General features: G+C 37.5%; 3 protein-coding genes across 5 annotated transcripts; all 3 read left to right on the top strand.

Annotated features, from left to right (window-relative positions):
- The first annotated feature begins 128 nt into the window (after positions 1-128).
- On the top strand, positions 129-6,736 carry LOC306869203 (protein FAM76B). Of its 2 annotated transcripts, none has more exons than XM_079415862.1 (11): positions 129-243; positions 480-597; positions 1,657-1,721; positions 1,802-1,856; positions 1,948-2,103; positions 3,529-3,710; positions 3,856-3,906; positions 4,053-4,115; positions 4,227-4,362; positions 4,787-4,888; positions 5,924-6,736. In XM_079415862.1, the coding sequence occupies exons 2-11, from the start codon at positions 511-513 to the stop codon at positions 6,011-6,013; spliced, it is 987 nt and encodes a 328-aa protein (XP_079271988.1). In that variant the 5' UTR covers positions 129-243; positions 480-510; the 3' UTR covers positions 6,014-6,736. The 2 variants fall into 2 exon arrangements, with proteins under 2 accessions (XP_079271988.1, XP_079271989.1); XM_079415863.1 differs by having other exon boundaries at positions 150-243; positions 483-597.
- Positions 6,737-7,016: 280 nt separating this feature from the next.
- Positions 7,017-11,715, top strand: LOC306869569 (protein CWC15 homolog). Of its 2 annotated transcripts, none has more exons than XM_079416329.1 (7): positions 7,017-7,664; positions 8,635-8,774; positions 9,504-9,610; positions 9,689-9,786; positions 9,867-9,974; positions 10,184-10,335; positions 11,251-11,715. In XM_079416329.1, the coding sequence occupies exons 2-7, from the start codon at positions 8,644-8,646 to the stop codon at positions 11,378-11,380; spliced, it is 726 nt and encodes a 241-aa protein (XP_079272455.1). In that variant the 5' UTR covers positions 7,017-7,664; positions 8,635-8,643; the 3' UTR covers positions 11,381-11,715. The 2 variants fall into 2 exon arrangements, with proteins under 2 accessions (XP_079272455.1, XP_079272456.1); XM_079416330.1 differs by having other exon boundaries at positions 7,470-8,185; positions 8,600-8,774; positions 11,251-11,714.
- Positions 11,716-12,761: 1,046 nt separating this feature from the next.
- Positions 12,762-21,655, top strand: LOC306869543 (long-chain-fatty-acid--CoA ligase 4-like). Its single transcript, XM_079416294.1, has 15 exons — positions 12,762-12,852; positions 14,280-14,513; positions 14,616-14,793; positions 16,482-16,591; positions 16,685-16,820; positions 16,902-17,052; positions 17,886-18,009; positions 18,113-18,184; positions 18,276-18,415; positions 19,418-19,587; positions 19,674-19,748; positions 19,867-20,061; positions 20,157-20,271; positions 20,888-21,045; positions 21,346-21,655. The coding sequence occupies exons 2-15, from the start codon at positions 14,283-14,285 to the stop codon at positions 21,501-21,503; spliced, it is 2,013 nt and encodes a 670-aa protein (XP_079272420.1). The 5' UTR covers positions 12,762-12,852; positions 14,280-14,282; the 3' UTR covers positions 21,504-21,655.
- Positions 21,656-22,061: the final 406 nt, after the last annotated feature.

Here is a 22,061-nt window from a genome sequence, read left to right as displayed (position 1 = left end):
CACCTTTTATGTTTAGTTTTGCTCTGGAGAGTCTACAGAGAAAATTCTGATTTCCTGTTTGAGCCATAATGGAGCCCTATACAGTTGCCAGTTTCACTAGAACGCACGATGGCATCTGATTGGCTGTTGAGTCTTTCCTTTGTAGTCACAGGTCGCATCCGGTTCGTGGGTCGACTAAGATACAAAAAGGAGAAAGGAGAAAAAATATTCATCAGGAGCCGAAAAACCGAGAAATGAAATCAGGTTTTTAGTTATTCTTTTCACGTATAGCGATATATCAGTTTGTATGTAGTTTTTAATCATGAGTTTAAGCCACTGATGTTTTTATAATAGTATTCGCAGAGCAGTTTTAGATGGTTGGATCCATTTTATTTATCGGGATTAAGTGCAGTTTTAATTGGGATTGAATCTGCTCAGGTCTCACCTTAACGCATATGTTAAAGGTCGTCTGCGCGTTAAGTGTATTTATATTTTATCAGTAGCGGTAAGAGTGTGTTTGAGGGGTTGGTGATGGCCACATCGGCCCTGTACGCCTGCACCAAGTGTAACCAGCGGTTCCCGTTCGAGGAGTTGTCGCAGGGCCAGCAGCTCTGCAAGGTGAGAGCGCACATGCACCTACGGTTTACATGAGTCTGGGGTAAAAGTGTGTGTCCTGTATAAGGTCAGAGAGCTGTGTAAGCGTCAATTGTGAACAGCAGAAGCATTTAGACATTATGTTTTAAGATGAAACACCACTGCTGTCTTTTACGATACAGCCCACCAGTCATCCATGAAATTGTAATTGTACTAAACTGCACTGCCCTTATTGGATTCTTCGCGACCTGTTTATATACATCTACATACAGTGGTGGCCTAGTATTAGTATTTTCACTTGCTAAGTCAGATATTTCTATCTTTTGCTGTAGTGTGTCAGTAGGAACTATCAGTTTATTTCCAAACATTCATTTTACCATTAATTGTAATAATCCGGTGAGATTTTTGTCAGACAACAGCCAGTGCTCCACACAGAGATCTGATCTGATCATCATCCAGTCTGTCTGAAATGACATGAAGAAACAGAACAAACTGAGACAGACTAAATCGAGAAGAACTGTGGCAACGTCTCCACAATGCTTCAAGAAACCTACCTGCAAAGATGCATTACTGTTAAAAGTTTTAGGCACTTGTGCAAAAATGCTGTAAAATGAGGATGCTGTCAAAAATAATGTTTGCCCTAGCTTTTGTGCATAGTTTTTCAGGTAGCTTTGCAGGTAGGTTTCTTGAAGCATCTTGGAGACGTTGCCACAGTTCTTCCGAATTTAGTCTGTCTCAGTTTGTTTTGTTTCTTCATGTCATTCCAGACAGACTGGATGATGATCAGATCTCTGTGTGGAGCACTGGCTGTTGTCAGACTCCTTGTGCAAACAAAAATCTCACTGGATTATTACAATTAATGGCAAAATGAATGTTTGGAAATGTAAACGTATATTTCCTGCTGACACACCACAGCAAAAGATAGAAATAACTGACTTAAAACCGTTTTTTAGCTGGTGAAAATACTAGTGTTCTAATAATTTGGCCACCATTGTACACGGAGCACATCTAAACATCGGGCATGAGGAACCTTAATGCATATTTAAAGTTTATAGCATACCATTGATTGTTTTTTCCTTGCAGGAGTGTCGGATCGCGCACCCTATAGTGAAATGCACCTACTGCAGGTCAGAGTTTCAGCAGGAGAGGTAAGACAGTCACACAACCAGGGTGGGGAAAATAATTCTTTCTCCATTTCTGAGCTAATGAAAAACTTTCCTTTTTTCAGCAAAACCAACACTATCTGTAAGAAATGCGCACAGAATGTCAAACAGTTTGGGACGGTAAGTTAACTTGAATGTATATGTTTAAATAACTGGAAATTCCGCAGATGTGTGTGTGCTAACACACATCTTTTTCTCTTTTTTTCCCCAGCCGAAGCCATGTCAGTACTGTAACATTATTGCTGCATTCATTGGGACCAAATGTCAACGCTGCACCAACTCTGAGAAGAAGTACGGCCCTCCACAGACCTGCGAACAGTGCAAGCAGCAGTGTGCCTTCGACAGGAAGGACGAGGGAAGGAGAAAGGTCACCAATCGCACATGCACGTTCTTATTACTCATCCACACACACTAGTTATGTTCTCTCACGCTGCATGTGTGTGATGTGATTCACTCTGCTCTGACAGATTGGACAGTCACTGTTTCCAGATTTCAGCACATTGAAAGCAGGAGCTTATAGAGGTCTGTTCAGCATCAAGCGCTGAATCATGTCTGTCATTAATTACCGGACAACTTGCACAAAACTGCTGTTGGTTTAGGCACAAACACAACACAGAGCTGAATCATTAAAGCTCACTCCTCCCACAAACAAACTGATCAGCCAGTTTTACAGATGTATGATCAGCAGTGTGTTGTGTATTTTGTGATGCATAGATGTGGTGGTTTTGTCTTATCGTGGTGTAATTTTTGTTTTTATTTTTGTTTAAGGTGAACCTGTTTGAGAACATCATTCAGTAATTTTGCAAATCCGTTTGGTGATGCTAGTGATTCAGAAATTCACTTGACCTTTTTAAGATCCATGTGGATATTACACTCATATCTTGAATTTGATTGCAGCCCACAGCTGCAGTTTTTACTTTATGCAAGAAACCAAGATAGCACTGTTGTTGTTTTTGTTTTGTTTTCATTCAGCACTATTCTTTGTTTTGATTTACAGATACAATAGGAGGAATGAAAATGACAGTGTTGAAAATCTAAAATAAACACAGGGACCAAAATGAAAATTGTCATTTACACAACTGCAAGTTGTTCCAAACAAAATGGAAGATATTTTGAAGAATGTTGGTAACCAAACAATTGCTGGTAGAAATTGATTTCCATGTTATTTTTTTTTTCCACGCTATGGAAGTCAACGAATACCGGTAACTGTTTGGTTACCAGCATTCTCAAAAATATATTCTTTTGTGTTCAACAGAAGAAAGAAACTCCTACAGGTTTGGAACAACTTGAGGGTGAGTAAATGATGACAGTTTTTGGGTGAACTATCCCTTTAAATACTATTAACAAATATTAATTCTCTAATGTTGGAGATGTTTATGCATCACAAAATGCAAACCAAGTGTACAACATGTGCGAGAGTACCTGCAGTGTTGTTATTAACTAACACTATTACAGATCTTTACATTATTGGTTATTGAAATAAAGCTAAAATATGCATGTTAAATAATAAAACAAAAACATAACCCCCCCCCCCAAAAAAAGAAAAACAGATGTTGCCTTGGAAATGTTGAAGTACTAAAATTGCTAAAACTGAAATAAAAATCAATTAAAGCTAAATATAAAAGCACTGCAAAATAAAAAAATCAAAACAAAAAAACTTTAAACTAAAATGAATGTAAAAAATATATAACGAATTATATGAAATAAGAGTATGTTGAAATTATGTAATATATAAACTGCTAAAATAAGACTGAGCACACTTAATGCAGATATTAATTCTATTTTTCTCCAGGTGGATGGGAAGCTCTTGTGTTGGCTGTGCACACTGTCATATCGTCGTGTTCTACAGAAAACGAAAGAGCAGCGGAAAGGCCTTGGCTCTTCCCACTCTAACTCCTCTTCCCTCAGTGAGAAGGAACATCAGAGACACCATCATCATCATCAGCACCACAGACATGGAAGTTCACATCACAAGTAAGCATGAATAATAAAATCAGCACATGCACGTTACATGCACATACAAACAAGTATCACCGTGCATCAGCGTCCAGTCACAAGAATACAAACTTGTTTATGGAAAATCCTTACAAAAATGCTGTCCTGTGTATGTGTGTTACAGAATAAGTGGTACTTTAAGTCCAGAACAGGATCAGGGACTGTGGAAGCAGAGGTGAGATGCGTCTTTTTTACATACATACTGGAGGCATGCAGTTTGTATTCGACTACAGTTTAATATTTAGGATGATCAGTGTGTTATTGTGCATGCTGTGAGATTGCGTTGAGGTGTATTGACTCTAATTCGTTTCTCTTGTGCAGCATTCAGAAGGAAACGCCAAAGAAAAAACCCAAACTAGAGACAAAGCCATCCAATGGAGACAGGTAATTACTTCTCACTGTAATCGTCTCTATCTGTCTGTCTCTGGCCTTTCAGGAAAGGCTGTCACATTCTCTCCTTAAATGTTAAACGCGTTTATTTTTCTTTCCCTCCAGTAGTTCAATCACTCAGTCAATTGATTCTGGAGGCACGGATAACTTTATCTTGATTAGTCAGCTGAAAGAGGAAGTGATGTCATTGAAGCGCATGCTCCAACAGAGAGACCAGACCATCCTTGAGAAAGACCGGAAGGTAACTTCTGATTTTACTTCCTGGCTTTGGTGCAGCATGCACATGAAATGTTCCCATTTTGTTGCTGCAAGCATGACTCACTGAATCAGAATTATGTGACTTAAACAGTCCTCATATTTTCATAAAGGAAAAACTCTGAAATCAGATACCAGGAAACAGTACATAGAGATTGATGGATGCATAAGTGTTCATTAACCTATTCAAATAGACTTGTATCTCTGGGCACCACCCTGTTGTCTGATCAGCCGCCCACATCACAGTCCATTTGCTGCCAGAGGTGATAATTATGCTCAAATGTATGAGCTGTTACTAGAAGTCCATAAGTAAAGATTTCATTGATGTGAATTTGCATTTTTTTGTGCAAATGTGGTGTATTCCAGTATATTTTGAAAACATAATTTCGTAAGTTTGTTTATTGTTTTAGCTGACGGAGCTGAAGGCAGACTTTCAGTATCAGGAGTCAAATATGCGGGTGAAGATGAACAACATGGAAAAAGCGCACAAAGAGTCCATGGAGCAACAACAGGTCACTTACACAGTACACGCTTCATCACACATCATAATATTTCATATTTTTTTGTAGTAAAAAGAACAAACAAACAATATTTTTATTACTTTAATACTGTGGAAAATGTGTCTGTTAGTGTTTTGATGAGCACTTTGAGAAATTACTATTCTTAAAGGGATAGTTCACCCAAAAATGAAAATGGTCATTTAATTACTCACCCTCAAGTCGTTCAAACCCATAAGACCTCTGTTTATCTTTGGAACCCAAATTAAGATATTTTTGATGAAATCCTAGAGCTTTCTAACCCTTCATAGACAGCAACCGAACAGAAATGTTCCCAGACCCAGAAACATAGTAAGGACATCAGTGGTTCAACTACAATTTTATGAAGCTACGAGAATACTTTTCTGTGCGCAGAGGGTCAGAAAGCTTTCGGATTTAATTAAAAATATCTTAATTTGTGTTGCAAAGATGAACGAAGGTCTTACAGGTTTGGAACAACATGAGGGTGAGTAATTAAAAACAGAATTTTAATTTTTGGGTGAACTATCCCTTTAAGTTTGGGGTTTATAATATTAGTTTTTGGTGTTTTTGAAGGAACTCTTCTATGCTCACTAAGGCTGCATTTATCAAAAATACAGTACGATTACTAATAGTGTGAAATACTGCTATTTTAAATAACGGTTTTCTATTTGATTATATTTTAACATGTAATTTATTCCTGTGATGGCAGAGCTAAATTTTCAGCATCATTACTTTAGCCTTCAGTATCACCTCCTCCTCCAGAAATCATTCTAATACACTGATTTGCTGTTTAAGAAGCATTTTATAAATGTCTGTGCTGCTTAATATGTTTGTGGAAGCCATAATACTTGTTCTTTGATCAATAGAAAGTTAGCATCTTTTTGAAATTTATCAATACAACCTTGATTCATTTCATGCATCCTTACAGTAGATATATATTTTTTTAACTATTCTTACTGTGTGCAAACTTTTAAACTGTGGTGTTCATATTTTTGACCAGCTGTGGTTTTGTTTGTGTTTGTCTTTCAGGCAAAGAACAGAGAATTGATGAAACAAGTTGCTGCACTCTCGAAAGGCAAGAAGTTTGACCGCAGCAGTAGTTCACTGCTTTTACCATAGCAATGACCTCATGCCATAACAATGACCCCATGCCCTGATGTGTCATTACTGTGAGGAAGCTTCACCCTCCATTGCTCACAGATGATCTGTGTTGTGTTTTATTATTCTGATGATGTCACATATGCAAAAATCTAAATTTATTATTATAATGGTTTTATTTTCTTTGGCTGTTCTCAGCGGTTTTAGTAATCACATGTATTTACAAAACAGACATAACTGTATAGAGCCATTACAGGAGCCCTGGCAGAACCCAGCCTCAGAACTCATATGCAAAATGTTTCAGAACTTCTGAAAACTGATTGAATGGAAGCAGATGAGCTGTCAACAAATGTACGGAAATGTTATGAATTGAACGTGTCACATATGCTGAACAGTTTTTATAGATGCTAAATTCATCTTTCTCACGCTCGCTTCTCTTTTGCCCTCTCTTTCTCTCTCACTCATGGAAAGACTGTATTACTGCATGTCTTACTGCCTGGTCAACTGTGTGGTTTTGTATATTATCTTATTACTCTTTGTTTGGCTTTGTATTAGTGATATTTCATAGATGAATTTTGCAGGCCTGTATGAGACACTGTTGTTTTAGTGAGTGAGGGCTCTCTTATGTCAACCTGACCCCACCTCCCCCCCCCATGCATTTTCATATTTTTACTGTCAGACACTTTTGTACTTTTGTTTTCTGCAACATGGCCGTTTCAGGAATATTAAAGCTAGTAAAACCTCAATTTGTGTCTCTGTCCTCCTTGATGTCGTGGGAAGTGTGTAAGGTTATTATAGCATTGCATTTGTATTTGTTTTTTTAAATACATGCATGTAAATGTATAAAATTTATATTTAAAAGCCATTTCAAATGTACTATTGTTTTTAGTTTATATATATTGCACTGATTCATTATCGCAGTGGAGGGAGGGGCAGGCACTTTTTCCTGCTTTTGGCAAAACCTAAGCAAGACAAAAAGCTGTGTAAGCCTGTGTAAAAATGCTGATAAAAGTCCATGCTGACCATTCGTGGTTTCTTTTTTTTAATGTAAACATACAGCGGGTCGCCTCATGGGGTCCGACATCATATATGAGATCACATGACCAACGAATAGTTAGTTTATTATGGTAGGATACCTGTTATTCACTTGAAATAAGTTAATAATGGCTGGCTTGAGGAGCGCATTTCTACAATGGCATCGGTAACAGGAAACTTTTGCGTCCAGGCTGCTAGGTGTCAGTGTATGTTAGGTCTGCGCAACAGGAATATACAAATAGTTGCTCTTTGATTCTGCATTTTCAATGCATTTACACAACTTTGTACTTTATATTTATTGTTGTGGTGATTAAGGCGCTGTTATTTAGATAATATAACTGACATTGCATTTTATCACGTCAGAGGTCTTTTGTAGACCGCGGTGTATTTGCTTTCGCGTCAATCCAAATAGGTTTGTCCCGCTGCCGCCACCGTAAACCCCACACACACGTGACTGTATGTGAGAGGCGCGGTGGTTGATGGGATACCAGCGGAGAGCAACAACAGCGGGTCTGGTAGCCAAAAATGAATAAAAACTAGCTTGATTTATTTAGTTTTTCGGTATTAGTGCTTTGAATTCGTGTGGTCTCGTTGATACGTTTGGAAGTATAGTTGGATTTATATCGTCCTGCTGCAGGTGAGTTTAAAATAATGTAACAAGTAACGTAAAGCAAGCATGTTTTTATTGAAAACGTAACAATACTAACAGACAATATTACAGACATTAAAAGTCATCAGACCTTTCTTGTCACATTCATTTCACCTTCCTTGATTTTAGAGAATGTGTTATACCCAAATAATTAAAAGGAAATTGACTTTTAAAGCACTCGACGACTTAGGAAGAATTGAACACTTACCAGTAACAGAAAAAAAAATTATAATCTATATTTCTTTTTAAAATAGCATAGCAATGCATTGTCACAATTGATAAATTGAGGATTACAAACATTATATTTTCCACTTAGACCTTCTAATGCCAAAAGGTAGATGAACAAAGACATTAAATAGCCAAACAAATTTGTTTTTACAAAATGAACAGCAGTACTCTGTCTACAAAGAATTGAGTATTATAGCTGTAATTGAAACATATGTCATGTATTCATGTGAAATCACCATAACAGGTGAATCATCCCTAAACCTTTGCTATGTCAGACATGAGTACGGTGTACATTTTAGGACATCCTCAGACCTCAGTCATAAAATTAAACGGTGTCGTGCCTCAGACTGAAAGGCTTCAGGTCTCAGGAAAAACGACATCAGGTCTCGTACAATTAGGCATCAGGCAAAACGGACTCAGATTAAAAGGCATCAGATTAAAAGGCATCAGGTGAAACGGACTCAGATTATTGTACGAGATCTGATGTCGTTTTTCCTGAGACCTGAAGCCTTTCAGTCTGAGGCACGACACCGTTTAATTTTATGACTGAGGTCTGAGGATGTCCTAAAATGTACACCTGAAGCCTTTCAGTCTGAGGCACGACGCCGTTTAATTTTATGACTGAGGTCTGAGGATGTCCTAATAATTTTATGACTGAGGTCTGAGGATGTCCTAAAATGTACACCGTACATGAGGCATTTGTGTGTGTGTTACAATGCATTTGTTTCAGGTAACGAAGATGACCACAGCAGCAAGGCCAACGTTTGAGCCCGCAAGAGGAGGACGGAGTAAAGGAGAGGGTGATCTGAGTGCTTTGTCTAAACAGTACTCCAGCAGAGACCTGCCAGGACACACCAAGATCAAATACAGGTGAACTTGCTGTTATTTATAAAATCTCTTTGGCAAAACAATCAATTATTAGGACTGAATTTGTATAATACCTATGCATTTAAAGGAGTAGCTTAGTTCAATCCAAAAGTTTGCTCACTCTCAGGGGATCCAAGATGTAGATGAGTTTTTCTTTATTGGAACAAATTTGGAGAAATGTATTATTACATCCTCTTCAGTGGATGTGTGTCGTCAGAGAGTCCAAACAACTGATAAAAACATCACAATAATCCGCACAACTCCAGTCCATCAGTTAACATTCCTGTGAAGTGAAAAGCTTTGTTTGTAAGAAACAAATCCATCAAGACATTTTTAACTTAAAACTGTTGCTTCCAGCGGAAATACGAGTCTACTTTTCTCAATAACACATCTTCTAATGAAAATGAAGTCGGGCTTTTTGCTTCATAATACGTTTACTGATTGACTGTGGATTATTGTGTTGTTTTTATCAACTGTTTGAACTCTCATTCTCATGGCACCTATTCGCTGCAGAGGATCCATTGGTGGGAAATTGATGTAATACTAAATTTCTCCAAATCTGTTCTGATGATTAAAAAAAACAAACTAATCTGCATTCTGGATGGCTTAAGAGTGACCAAATTTCATGTTTATTTTAATTTTTGGATGAACTATTCCTTTTAAGTGTAAAGGTCTGATTGTGTGCTAAAGTCTTAAGATAAAACTCATCCTGATACGTGTGTGTCCCTGCAGGCAGCCCACTCAGGATGCTCCAGAAGACGTGAGAGCCCGTGATTTCAGACGTGAGCTGGAGGAGAGAGAGAGAGTTGCTGTTAAGAGCAGAGACAGAGGAGCAAGAGGTGAAGAAGCATGTTTTATGTGAATGTTTTTTGACTTGATATCAAGATATTTATTGACAATGACTTTGTTTCTTTTAGAACACACAACTTCCTCATCATCATCCTCCTCCTCCAAGCGGCCACGTTTGGATCAGATTCCTGCTGCCAACCTTGATGCTGATGATCCCCTGACTGATGTACATACACTTTCTTAAAGATGCTTTGGCATGCAGGTTGAGTTTGATGGCAGTTTGAAGAATGTGTCTGTATGTTTTAGGATGAAGATGACTCTGACTCCGGCTCTGACAGTGACGATGACACTGCCGCCCTGCTGGCTGAACTGGAGAAGATCAAAAAGGAGCGAGCTGAGGAGCAAGAGAGGAAGGTAAACCTCACTGACCATTTACCACCTTTGTCACCTTGATCTTGATCATTATCGCAAAATAAAGACCTTCAGGATGATCCTGGTCACCATTTCAGGGCTTATTTTGTGATTATGACCAGCCTAAGTCTGCATTTATTCCTTACTTGGACTTGATAGCTTATTGATATAAGTCATTGCTGTTTTGTTTTTTTGGTGTATGTGTAATTAAGGAAAGGGAACAGAAAGCAGAGGAGGAGAGGATACGTATGGAGAACATTCTGAGCGGGAATCCACTGCTCAATCTGGCAGGCCAGCAGCAGCAGCAGCAGCAACAACAACAACAAAAAACACAGAGCCAGAATGCATTCAGTGTGAAGAGAAGGTAATTTAATGGTGGTAGAAATGAGTAACAAGATTATTTGGTTTTCTGTCTTATTTCATAAGTTACTTTTAGTTGCATAGTTCACCCAAAAATGAAAATTAGCCCATTATTTACTCAGCCTCAAGCCATCCTTCTTTCAGAAGAATACAATCGGAGTTGTATTAAAAAACGTCCTGGCTCTTCCAATTGATTTTGAAGGCCAAAAAACTGTCCATACATCATAAAAGGTGCTCCACACTGCTCCAGGGGGTTAACAGAGGCTATGCGTTTGTGTAAGAAAAATATCCAGATTTAAAACTTTATAATCCATAATCTCTAGCTTCCACTAACTGTTGTGTGCACACGAAAGTGGAATTACAGCAGGTAAATCATAGGGTAATTTTCATTTTTGGGTGTACTGTCCCTTTGAAGAATTAAAACAAAGCAATTAAAAGAACTCTGGACGTTCATGTGCTTTAATGCAAGATGGAAACACTCAGTTTAAATGAAAGAATGGCCCATCTGATAATAAACATTTCACGCACTTTAATGTTAAATTGTGTGATGATTATCATAATATATTAACATTAATAGAAGTGTGCTGTTAGAAAGAATAGTACATGTTCTATGTAGTTGTAATATGAAATGTAAAGGCTTACAAAATAATTTTTTCATTTTTAATCTTTTTACTTTGTTTGCTATTATGTTATTTACTCTGAGACCAACAACAGCTCTAAATGTCATTTTGGTCCGAAAGATTCTTATTATTCAATAATGGTAATAATAAAAATAAAATTGGCTGGTGTTTTTTTTTTTCTCCCTGAATGAAGGTGGAAAAATGGCTTTGTCTTTGAATTGCAAATACGTTAAAACAGAGAACTCCATAATATGCTACTGACAACATTCAAACCCAATTTCACATTCTGTTTCTGGCAGGTGGGACGATGATGTCGTGTTTAAAAACTGTGCTAAAGGAGTGGATGAATCACGTAAAGAGAAACGCTTTATTAATGACACCCTGCGCTCTGAATTCCATAAGAAATTCATGGAGAAATATGTTAAATAATTGTCTTGTTATAGAACTGCATTTCAACAGTTTGTTTCAAATATTTTTTCTTTTTAGCAAATATTGTGTCTTCATTTTGTCTTTTTAATTTTTATGTGCTGCCCTCCAGTAGTGGGTCTGTAAAAGTGTACCAATAAAAAGAAAAGAAAAATAGAATGCTTATTCTTTTCTCTTTCTGCTGTATATGATCCAGTTGTCTTAAGTCAAGCTTTATAACATTTATAACAAGCTTATCCTGCGAGTTTGTGTCTGTTATCTTTATCTTTTTATTTTTAGTCAGAATTGCCCTGTTTGTCCTGATTACATTCATAAAATAAAAAATAATTTACATGTTCAGGCGTTTCCCTACTTTCAGGTCAGGTCAGACCTTTTTTTTTTTTTTTCTCGAGTTTCTGAACCAGTAGAGCAGATCCAACCTGACTTGTGTGCTTTCACAAGGGCTTTCTATTCTGCTCCCTTCTGTAATTTGATCTTTTATTCTTAACATGCATTATTCTCTCCATTCAGCTTAGCTTTATTTATTTAGGACTTTTAACAATAGTGATCGTCTCAAAGCAACCGTACAAAGTAACACGCCTAAACCCCCCAGCGAGCAAGAAAACGGCAACAGTTTCATAGATAAACTCTCTTAATGTACAAATATACCTTGTGAGAAACCAAGGCTGAAAGAGGAAACCAGCCTCTTCTGTTTTGCCTGAATTTCTTTGAAAGACTATATAGAATCAGATCTCTATGGACAGTTTGTCTAAAATAAGTAAGTCCCAACTGTTTGCTCGGAAAGAAAACCAGCTGTGAGGATGCGTTTAGATGTCCTGATAGCTAATAAACGGTCCTTTACCGAGCTAAAGCTTGTGGTAGGCATGGAGAGGACTACGTTAGCAGACCACATGAAGCGACATCAGTCAGTGATGTATTTATGTGTTCAAAGTGAATGAAAAGCTATACCTAAGGCACATTTCCAGGTCAGGCATGTTCTGAGCTGGCAACTCTGTGATTCATGACCAATGACCCACAGCAGTGATTGTTCACAGGTTCTTGGAATGCCTTTCTCTCAACAGTAAATGTGCATCAGCCGAGTGGGTGTTTGACTAATAGAACGATGTGTTCTTTAAAGTTTGAGAAAGTGCTTAACTCTGACGTGTCTGGTTGTGTAAGTGAGGTAAAGGACAACTGTTTGTCAAGACTATGAGTATAAAGGAAATACCTCCTAATATTCCCTCTAAAAACTCAGACGTAACCTCAGAACTTCCTCCTCCGAGCTGTCTTCTGATTGGTTGAGGCCAGTGGGTGGGCTCTAAATGAGGTTCACTAGAACTATGACTGCACAAAAGACATCCAATCAGCCGAGAGAGAGAGAGAGAGAGAGAGAGAGAGAGTGGGAAAAGGGAAGCCCAAACCTCCTGTTGCAGTTGGCTGTCTGTCTGAGAAAGGACAGGAAAAGAAGAACTGCTGTGCACAGTGTTTATTTGAAGGTAAGATTTCAGCTTCCTTCATACTTTAATTCTTTTACCTCAGGTTTCAAGTTTGACTGAATGATGATGGCTTTCTTTTTCAGTTGCTTGCAGTAATGTTATACTGTTAGTCTGCAGATGATGTTTTTGAAGTGGAGTGTTGAGAGAGGGAGTAGACATGAGGTGTTTAGACTCATGTAAACAATTGTAGAAATGAATGTAGACAAAGATTTTCAGTGTGTGAGAATTTTTCTGAATATGTGGATCAGTGTGGTTATACTTCTTTTTAAGGGTTTGATGGAAGGTTTTATTTTTTATGGGGGTTTTTTTGTTCTTTTTTTTCAGATTGGACTAAATAATAATATTATAATAACTAATGTAAACCGAAGCAACTTTTTAATTTTTTTTATTTAACATTTGTTTTTAAAGATGTTAAAATAAACATTCAGATAAATAGTTGCAGTAGATGTGTTATGTTTATTGTTAGTCCATGTTAACTAATTAATGCTAATGAGTGAAACCCTATTGTTTTACCATTATATATGAAATATTAAAAAAAATAAAAATAAATACACGTATTTATAAAACAATATACACTACAGTGGTCTGACTGTTTTCTACTTAAATATATTTTAAAATGTAATTAATTCCTGTGAATTTTCAGCAGCCATTACTCCAGTCCTTGTTTGACAGTTGAACAGTTTTCCCAGATGTTTAAGTGGGTCACCTGATTTCCTGAACATGCTATTCAAATCCCTCCAAACGGTGATATCATCAGTTTGGAAACAGCAGCCTTCCTGGATAGTGCTGCTGTAACTTAAGCTGGAGCAGCATGTGTGTCTGTGTATGTTGATGAGATCTGTTCTTTTGCAGCCAGCAGATCATGCAAGTGATGCTTCTGAAACTGGTTTTGGTGCTTTTTTCCCAGTGCTATTAGTGCAGATTAAAGTCTTTTTTTAATATAACACAAAAGAAAAGCCTTGATAATTGTGCCAGGGAAACAGCCTACACATCCACTTGAGTTTGAACTTATGTCTTTGCGTGTGGGTTTTCGTGTGTTGCGCAGAATAAATATTTAGTCTGTTGCTTCACTGCCTTTGGTCGACCACAAACACGGGTGTTTCTTCATGTTTCCTCAAGATTTCTTGAACGTTAGTGGTAGGTTTGTGGTGAAGTAGTTCCTTAATTAGCCATTCAATCACACGCACTTCTAAATCTTACTTACTCTTTCCCTTTCTCCTTTCTACTCTATTTAATAACCACATATTATCATTCATGTGTATTGGATGCCTGTTTTTCTGTGTCTTGTCCTGAGTGTCCCAGTGAGGTTTCAGTCTAGTTCTGGGTGTACGATACAAAGAGAGGATTGAAGTTTTTGATCATGTGTTGTTGCTATTTCAGCACTCTTGTTAGTTGATTCATATGGAAATATGTTGGTCTGTGTGCAGGTCATGTTGTCGCAGTGTGAGAGAGCACGGAGTGTAAGTGGACGTCCAGAAGGGCCGTATCGGGCGGTAGAAAGCGCAGATGCTCTCGTTACACAGGACTTTGAAGGTGTGGACACGCTGGACAAACTTTTTGGATATGCTGTGAAGAGATTCAGTAAGGCACCCTGTCTGGGCACCAGAGAGGTCCTTAGTGAAGAAGATGAAAAACAACACAATGGGAAGATCTTTAAGAAGGTAAATTCATTCACCGATTTGATTCGGTGTCAGTTCAATCAGCTGAAAACAGTCAAAAATATTAGTGACAGCTGATAGAAACATATGTGTGTTTGTTTGTAGTTGGTCCTGGGGGACTACAACTGGATGACCTATGAAGAGGTCAATCAAGCAGTGGAATCTTTTGGCAGTGGTCTGGCAGCTTTGGGCCAGAAACAACGCAATACCATTGCCATCTTTTGTGAGACGCGGGCAGAATGGATGATCACAGCACAGACCTGCTTCAGACGCAACTTCCCATGTAATGCAATCACACTACTTTTACGCTAAACAGGTTTAGATCTAAATCTTACAATCATAAAAATGTTTTGTTTTTTGTTAGGCTCAGAAGTAATTATTTCACAGCTGATTTTATGTAACCTTTGGTTTACATAGCCTATTTCCAGTCAATTTAGCTGTACATGAAGAGTTTTGTCATTAGTTATTCACCTATAGAGGTTAACTGGAATCAGAACTCTTGTATATTCACAGGAAATAGCTTACTTCTGCATTGGAAAATGAGGTGGATATTAGTGGTGGGGATTTTTCAGTTACTCGACCTATCTGCCAGTGACAACACCAAACACAGTAGTGGTGGAGATGACTTTATGAGTGAGATATTCAGTCACTAACTGAACGATTCATTCAAAAACACTAATTCACTCTGGAATTAAACAAATTACTGTTTTTATCAGTGAGCTAGTGAATCATTCATTCAACCAATGTGTTTTAACAGCACTGACTCATTCAGGCTCATTTTCTTAAAGAAATCATACATGTGAGGTACCACTTGTGGAATAACCCTGTCAGGCTGAAGTATTCATTATATAATTTCAGCAATACCAACTCTGATACTTGCTTCTTATCCTATTATAACACCCAACTCTATATATTCTTATACAATAATTGTAAAAGGCTTCTTCATCACTGAACAGAAAGCATACATGAGCAGCAAAGTAAAAATACAGCCACTTCTCATGGTGAATGACGAATGAAAATGAAAATAAAGACAAACAAGCACTGTAGTTATAGGAGGCATGAGCTCTGAAGCCTGTGTCCATAATGTCCTCTCAGTCTTCTCATAGATGTTACCTTATTTGTTTCCTGTTCTTAATAAAATAGATAATTTATCCTTTAATATAAATCCCAGTTCTCCTAAATGCAGCATATTTCTCAGTTCTCTGGCCCACATCTCAAAGGTGGAGACAGAGTCCAACTTCTGTCTCTAAACAAGTCTTTTTGCAAGAACCATACAGAACAAGATGGCCTGTGTTAGATATTCTCAGTTCCTAAAAGTCCTACACAAGAATCAGGTTCCAGATTAATATAATGTGCTTCAGAATTTTTTTTAAATGCATGTTTCTGGAATGGCTGTATTTTATTGCATGCCAACAATTAATTTTGCTTTGGCTTTGTTTGGAACTATTTTCATTACCGGTACAAAAACAGGCAAAGCAACTGGCAACATTTTGCCTAAAATAAATGTTATATGGTAATAACTTGTATAACTCTTGTATAAAAGTAATAACCATGCCAGGCCAGCCCTGAATGTATGTACTACCTGTGTGTACTTTTTTGTTTTACAATATTTTGTCAATATAAAATACTGAACCTTTAATTTAGTTATTTTTATATTTAACTATATATGAAGAGTTCAGATGCAAAAGCCTCTAAATGCCATCTGAAATTTTCTTATAAAATGAGCATTTTTATCAGGCTCCTATATTTATGTTCAGTTATTTCACTTTAATTGCATAGAAAAGGACCTATACATTGCCATTAGAGTAAAATTACTGAACCTAAACATAGCAGCCTGATAAAAATGCTCATTTTAGATGAAAATTTCAGATGGCACTGGATGCATCTGAACTCTTCATATGCAAACCTCACAGATCCTGCAAAGATTATCTGAACTTATGAGCACAATTGTACATGTATGTGTGTGTGCAGTGGTAACGCTGTATGCAACTCTGGGTGAAGATGCTGTAGCTTATGGGCTGAATGAGTGTGGAGCCACTCATCTCATCACCAGCACAGAACTGCTGCGGACCAAACTGAAGGTACACAAAGCCACAGACATGCAAGTGTGACTGTGCTTATCGGTGTGGTCTGGCTTAAAGTTTGCGTTATATTACTCTTTCTCTATTTCTCAGAACGTTTTGAGTGCAGTTCCAGGGTTGCAGCATGTTATCTATGCAGGCAGTGAAGTATGTCATGCTGATTACCCACAGTCTCTCGCCATGCACAGCATGCAGGAAGTAACGGAGCTCGGGGCAAAGCCAGAGAACTGTGAGTAACATGCAAAACAATTATTTATACAACCAAACTGAATTGATTCATAAGCTGATACACATGCTCTCTCTCTTTCAGTAAGCAAAGAGTATGAGGAGCCAACTGCATCTGATCTCGCAGTGGTGATGTACACCAGCGGGTCTACAGGGAAGCCTAAAGGAGTGAAGATGCAACACAGTAATCTGATTGCTGGAATGGCTGGGCAGTGCCAGCGGATCCCGGGCCTTGGGTGAGCAACAGTAACACCAACACCAGTTCAATAATTTGCATGTTTTTCCATACACTATGGGCAAACAAATTACTTCCAGTTTAAATCACGTCACGTCTGGTAAAGACATAATGCATCAGTAGGGTAAAACTGGAGTAGGAGTGTGTGGTGAAGCAACACACTCCAACAGAGACATGTGGATGTAAAATTACACAATTTATGGAAAACTAGCAACTGATTAATAAATGCATGTAAAAATGAATATAAGTTAGTCTAATCTTTCAAACTAATCTTAAATCTTTATTTTTGTGTGAGGGTTATTTATATACTTATTATGGTATTCATTCATTTTTTTAATTAGCTTTCAGTTTTATATTTTAGTTTTAATTTTAATAATAGATTTTTTGTCACTATATTTTTTCTTTAAACATTTCTATTTAGTTTTATTTATTTTTATATCCGTTTTAATTTTAGTAATTTTAGGACTTCATCTTATTTCAGCTGTTTCCAAGGCATCACTTCAAAAAATAAAAAAAATCAACATTTCTAAAAAAAAAAATATATATATATTTTTTAAGTTAATTTTATTTATTTAGTCATTTAGCAGACGCTTTTATCCAAAGCGACTTACAAATGAGGACATAAGAAGCAATCAAAACCAACAAAAGAGCAACAACGTGCAAGTGCTATTACAAGTCTTAGTTAGCCTAACGCAGTACAGATAATTATTATTATTATTTATTTTTTTAGTTTATCAACTAAAATTTATATTTATATTTGATTTCAGTTTCATTTCAGTTAACAAAAATAAGTTTTAGTAGTTTTAGTTTAACAATATCGCTGTGTATGTACAGGTCCCAGGACACTTATATAGCTTATCTCCCACTGGCTCATGTGCTGGAGCTGACCGCAGAAATATCCTGTGTGTCATATGGCTGCAGGCTCGGATATTCCTCCCCACACACACTCACGGACCAGGTAACACACACACACATACAAACATACATACACACATACTCTTTTTTTTTTTATTCTGTTATATCATCTTCTCTGTGCTTGACCTGTGCACTTGTCTACGCAGTCCAGTAAAATAAAGATCGGTGGTAAGGGAGATTGCTCTGTTCTTAAACCCACCCTGATAGCGGCAGTACCGGTGAGTTTTAAAAATGAAAAACTTTGTGTTTTATTTTTGTTCTCCTCTTTTTACTCAATATTTGTGTGTATGTATCTGTTGGTGTGTGTAGGAGATCATGGATCGTATTTGCAAGAACGTTAATGGGAAGTTGAGAGAGATGTCAGTGGTTCAGAGGACTCTGTTTAAATTGGGATACAACTATAAGCTGCAGAAGGTGTCACAAGGAGCTGATTCTCCGGTGTGTAACATGTGAGTCAGTTAAACATGATGGGTATCTGTCTGTCTGTCTGTTTGCATTATTGGCAAGACAAATATCTGTAAAGTCACACAGAATGTGCCAGCCAGCTGAAACAATTTTTAAGCTTTTCAAACAAAAGTATTTGACTTATAATATACGTATTTTTTTTATTTATACATATGTATACACACACACACACACACTCACACACACACTGCCTGGCCAAAAAATAAAATAAAATGACGAGGCTCAAATTGCGAAAGAAAAAAAAGGTTGCATAATCTAATATTTAATTAGACCACTTTTTGCTCTGATAAAATTGTGCTTTCATTGTGGCATTGTTCTGACAACATTTTGCAACACCACAACATTTATCAATGCCATCAAGAGTTGCATAAATTTTTGGCCAAGATCTTGTACAATGGGAGAGTCGAGCCACTCTGTAAAGTCAACTCACATGTACCAAAGACTTTCAGTTTCACAATTTGGGTCCAGTGAATCTTGTCATTTTCATCCAGGAATATGTATGTTGCGTTGGGACGTCTTATAGCATGGTTGTTAAAGAAATTAAAAGCTGCATCAGTTAGGATTAAAAGAATTATTACAAAACATATAACATACCAGAAACACATTAATTACTGCAGTACTGATCCAAGTCTAGACTCATCATTATTTGCTTATTTGAATCCAAATGGTGACCAGGTATATATAGTGGTATACATATATATTTTTTGGCCAGGTATATATAGTTTCCATTATTATATTGAAAATATACTTTGAAACTAACATGTATTTTAAAAGGTTAAATAGTTAAATTTCTAAACTTTGCGTGAGTGTATGCTTATTTTACAAATTATTTTACAAATTTGTGTGCTAAATTGTGTTGTGAATTCAAAATTTTCATTCAGGGGTAAGAGTGGTAAAATGTTGCCTATATGCAGTCCTCCAGTTACAAATTTTGCCTATACGAAATGGTCTCTGTCTTTAAGATCTTGTTTGATTGTGTGTTTCAGGTTGTTTTTCAAGCGTGTGAATTTGCTGCTGGGAGGGTGTGTACGTCTGATGTTGAGTGGAGGGGCCCCATTGTCTGCTTCCACACAGAGATTTATGAACGTGTGTTTCTGCCCTGTCGCTGTGGGTTACGGCCTTACAGAGACGTGTGGAGCTGGAACTATCTCAGAATGTTAGTGCACACACATTTTCCTGCTTGTTAAAATGACTCCATTCCTATGCTGACATGTTCAAACTTGTATTTGTGTGTGGTTACAGTTTCTGATTACAGTACAGGACGAGTTGGAGCTCCTCTCGTTTGCTCTGAAATAAAATTGCGAGACTGGCCTGAGGGTAAGATACACACACACACACACACATATACACATGTGCAAACAACAACAGCCATTGAGGGTTCTCGGGTCCACTTTACATTCCTAACTTTAAGCCGACCTCTCTCTTTCATCATCAGGTGGATACACCAGTCAGGATGAGCCACACCCACGAGGGGAGATTTTGATTGGTGGACCGAATGTTGCCATGGGATACTTTGGGAGTGAGGGGGAGGGAGAAAATGACAACTTCTGGGTGGACGAGGCAGGGCAGCGCTGGTTTTGTACTGGAGATGTCGGGGAAGTTCATCCAGATGGATGTTTGCAGATTGTGGGTGAGTAAGTTCTGAATCATCTAACAGAGAACGTCAGAGAAACGTCTGCGGTTCTGTCAAACATAACATGCCAATCCTCCACTTCCTGTTCTCAGATCGTAAGAAGGACCTTGTAAAGCTGCAGGCAGGTGAATATGTGTCTTTGGGGAAGGTAGAATCTGCCCTGAAAAACAGCCCCCTCATTGATAACATCTGCGTCTATGCCAGCAGGTACACCACAACTTTATATCCCACAATATTCTGTATCTAGAGATTAACCTGGATAGTGTAAATTTACATATGGCTCTAATTTTAGCACTGAAAATTGCCATGTCACATTTTTGCTGGTCATGTTCATACTGATTGATTTTATAACATTATGTGTGGGCTGCACAACTGTCCATACACATCTTTTAATCTGATTACAAGTGGGATGTATGATGCTATCAAAAGTTTTTAAGTTTCATTTAAAGATTAATTAAATTGATCAAACAGGTGACCCTGGACCACAAAACCAATCTTAAGTAGCATGCAATTATATATTTATAATTCTATTTATATAGACTATAAATAGTCTCTATACACACACACTTACTCTAGCAACCTGATCTTTTACAGAAGTGTATTGATAAAAACTTTTACAATTGCTTATCCGTGGCTTTAAAGCAAACAGATAAAGCCACAAAACTTGTCCTTAATCTTGTGTGTTTTTAGCAAACCACTAGGCTACATTACATGTATACTGATACAACTTAAACTTGTCATGCGGGCTCCAAGACACCATAATGCAGAATAAACACATGCCGTCAGTTCAATACTAATATGTCCTTGTACTATTTCTGATCAGTGATCAGAACTTCTTGATCAGCTTTGTGGTGCCCAATCAAAAGCAAATGACTGAGCTGGCAAAAAAGAATGGGATCGAGGGCGAGTGGGAGGAGCTTTGTAACCACATCAAGATGGAGGAGGAAGTACTAAAAGTCATCAAAGAGATTGCAGTCACAAGTAAGCACACTTTAATGTTATACTAACTTCTCAATAATGTTCGGTTAATTAATTATGCCGCAGAAAGTGGAAGTGTGTAATGCTTTCAGTGGGTTTTTTCCCCACACTTTTTTGGGGGCACGGGACTGTCTGTTTGGTGACCGAGTTTATCGTCTACCGAGTGTCTATTATTGTAACTATAGAGATTTGTGTGTTTGATACTGTGAGAAAGTAGCAAAGGTATTTATTTTTTGTGTGTCTGTGTATAAACTGTATATAAATTATTTGTGTGTGTGTGTGTGTGTGTGTGTGTTACTGTAGGTAAACTGGAAAGGTCTGAGGTTCCACAGAAGATCTGTTTAAGTTCTGAGGCTTGGACTCCAGAAACAGGGCTGGTGACGGATGCCTTCAAACTAAAGAGAAAAGAGCTGAAAAATCATTATATAAAGGACATTGAGAGGTTATATGGGGCTAAATGATGGACATGCAACACTCATCTAGGCTGATTCCCAATTGGTGTACTTAGATTACTATCCCCCAAATCATAGCAATGTGTCGAAATGCAATTTTACTGTGATCATGTCTTACTCCATACACTAGACATGAAAAAAGTATGCCAATTGGGATTCATGCATGTATAAAGTCACTGCCGATCCGAGATGATCCTCACTGCAGAACACAAGATCCAGGGGCAGTGGTTGGATCTAGAGCCCACCCATCTCCACCCCCTAGATGTGGATCCAACCCTGATCCAGCCCCCTGGATCTTTGTTCTGCAGTGAGGGGCTACTGGCCAATTCTGCTGATCTCAGTAGAAACACCATTCTTCCCCCTGCTGGATGTAAATGGTCATTACTTCTTCTGTGAGTAAGTACTGTGAGGAATAGACTTATTTAAAGGCAGTACAAGATGTATGCATTGCTGTTATATATATATATATATATATATATATATAATTTTTTTTTTTTTACTTATAGAGGTGCCTTGAAGCATATCTATGTCAAATATTTTTTAAATGTTCAAAAATTGCCACCTTTA

The sequence above is a fragment of the Barbus barbus genome (assembly GCF_936440315.1).
Source record: "Barbus barbus genome assembly, chromosome: 5".
NCBI lineage: Eukaryota > Metazoa > Chordata > Actinopteri > Cypriniformes > Cyprinidae > Barbus > Barbus barbus.
The sequence above is the reverse complement of the archived record's forward strand: the minus strand, read 5'-3'. Positions and strand labels throughout refer to the sequence as shown.

Coding starts and splice junctions, on each gene's coding strand:
- LOC306869203 (XM_079415862.1), top strand. CDS start 511: ATGGCCACATCGGCCCTGTACGCCTGCACCAAGTGTAACCAGCGGTTC. Junction 598..1,656: donor AGGGCCAGCAGCTCTGCAAG/GTGAGAGCGCAC, acceptor TTTTCCTTGCAG/GAGTGTCGGATCGCGCACCC. Junction 4,116..4,226: donor AAGCCATCCAATGGAGACAG/GTAATTACTTCT, acceptor CTTTCCCTCCAG/TAGTTCAATCACTCAGTCAA.
- LOC306869569 (XM_079416330.1), top strand. Junction 9,975..10,183: donor CTGAGGAGCAAGAGAGGAAG/GTAAACCTCACT, acceptor TGTGTAATTAAG/GAAAGGGAACAGAAAGCAGA. Junction 10,336..11,250: donor GCATTCAGTGTGAAGAGAAG/GTAATTTAATGG, acceptor TGTTTCTGGCAG/GTGGGACGATGATGTCGTGT.
- LOC306869543 (XM_079416294.1), top strand. CDS start 14,283: ATGTTGTCGCAGTGTGAGAGAGCACGGAGTGTAAGTGGACGTCCAGAA. Junction 16,821..16,901: donor CGGGGCAAAGCCAGAGAACT/GTGAGTAACATG, acceptor TCTCTCTTTCAG/TAAGCAAAGAGTATGAGGAG. Junction 20,062..20,156: donor TGGATGTTTGCAGATTGTGG/GTGAGTAAGTTC, acceptor TCCTGTTCTCAG/ATCGTAAGAAGGACCTTGTA.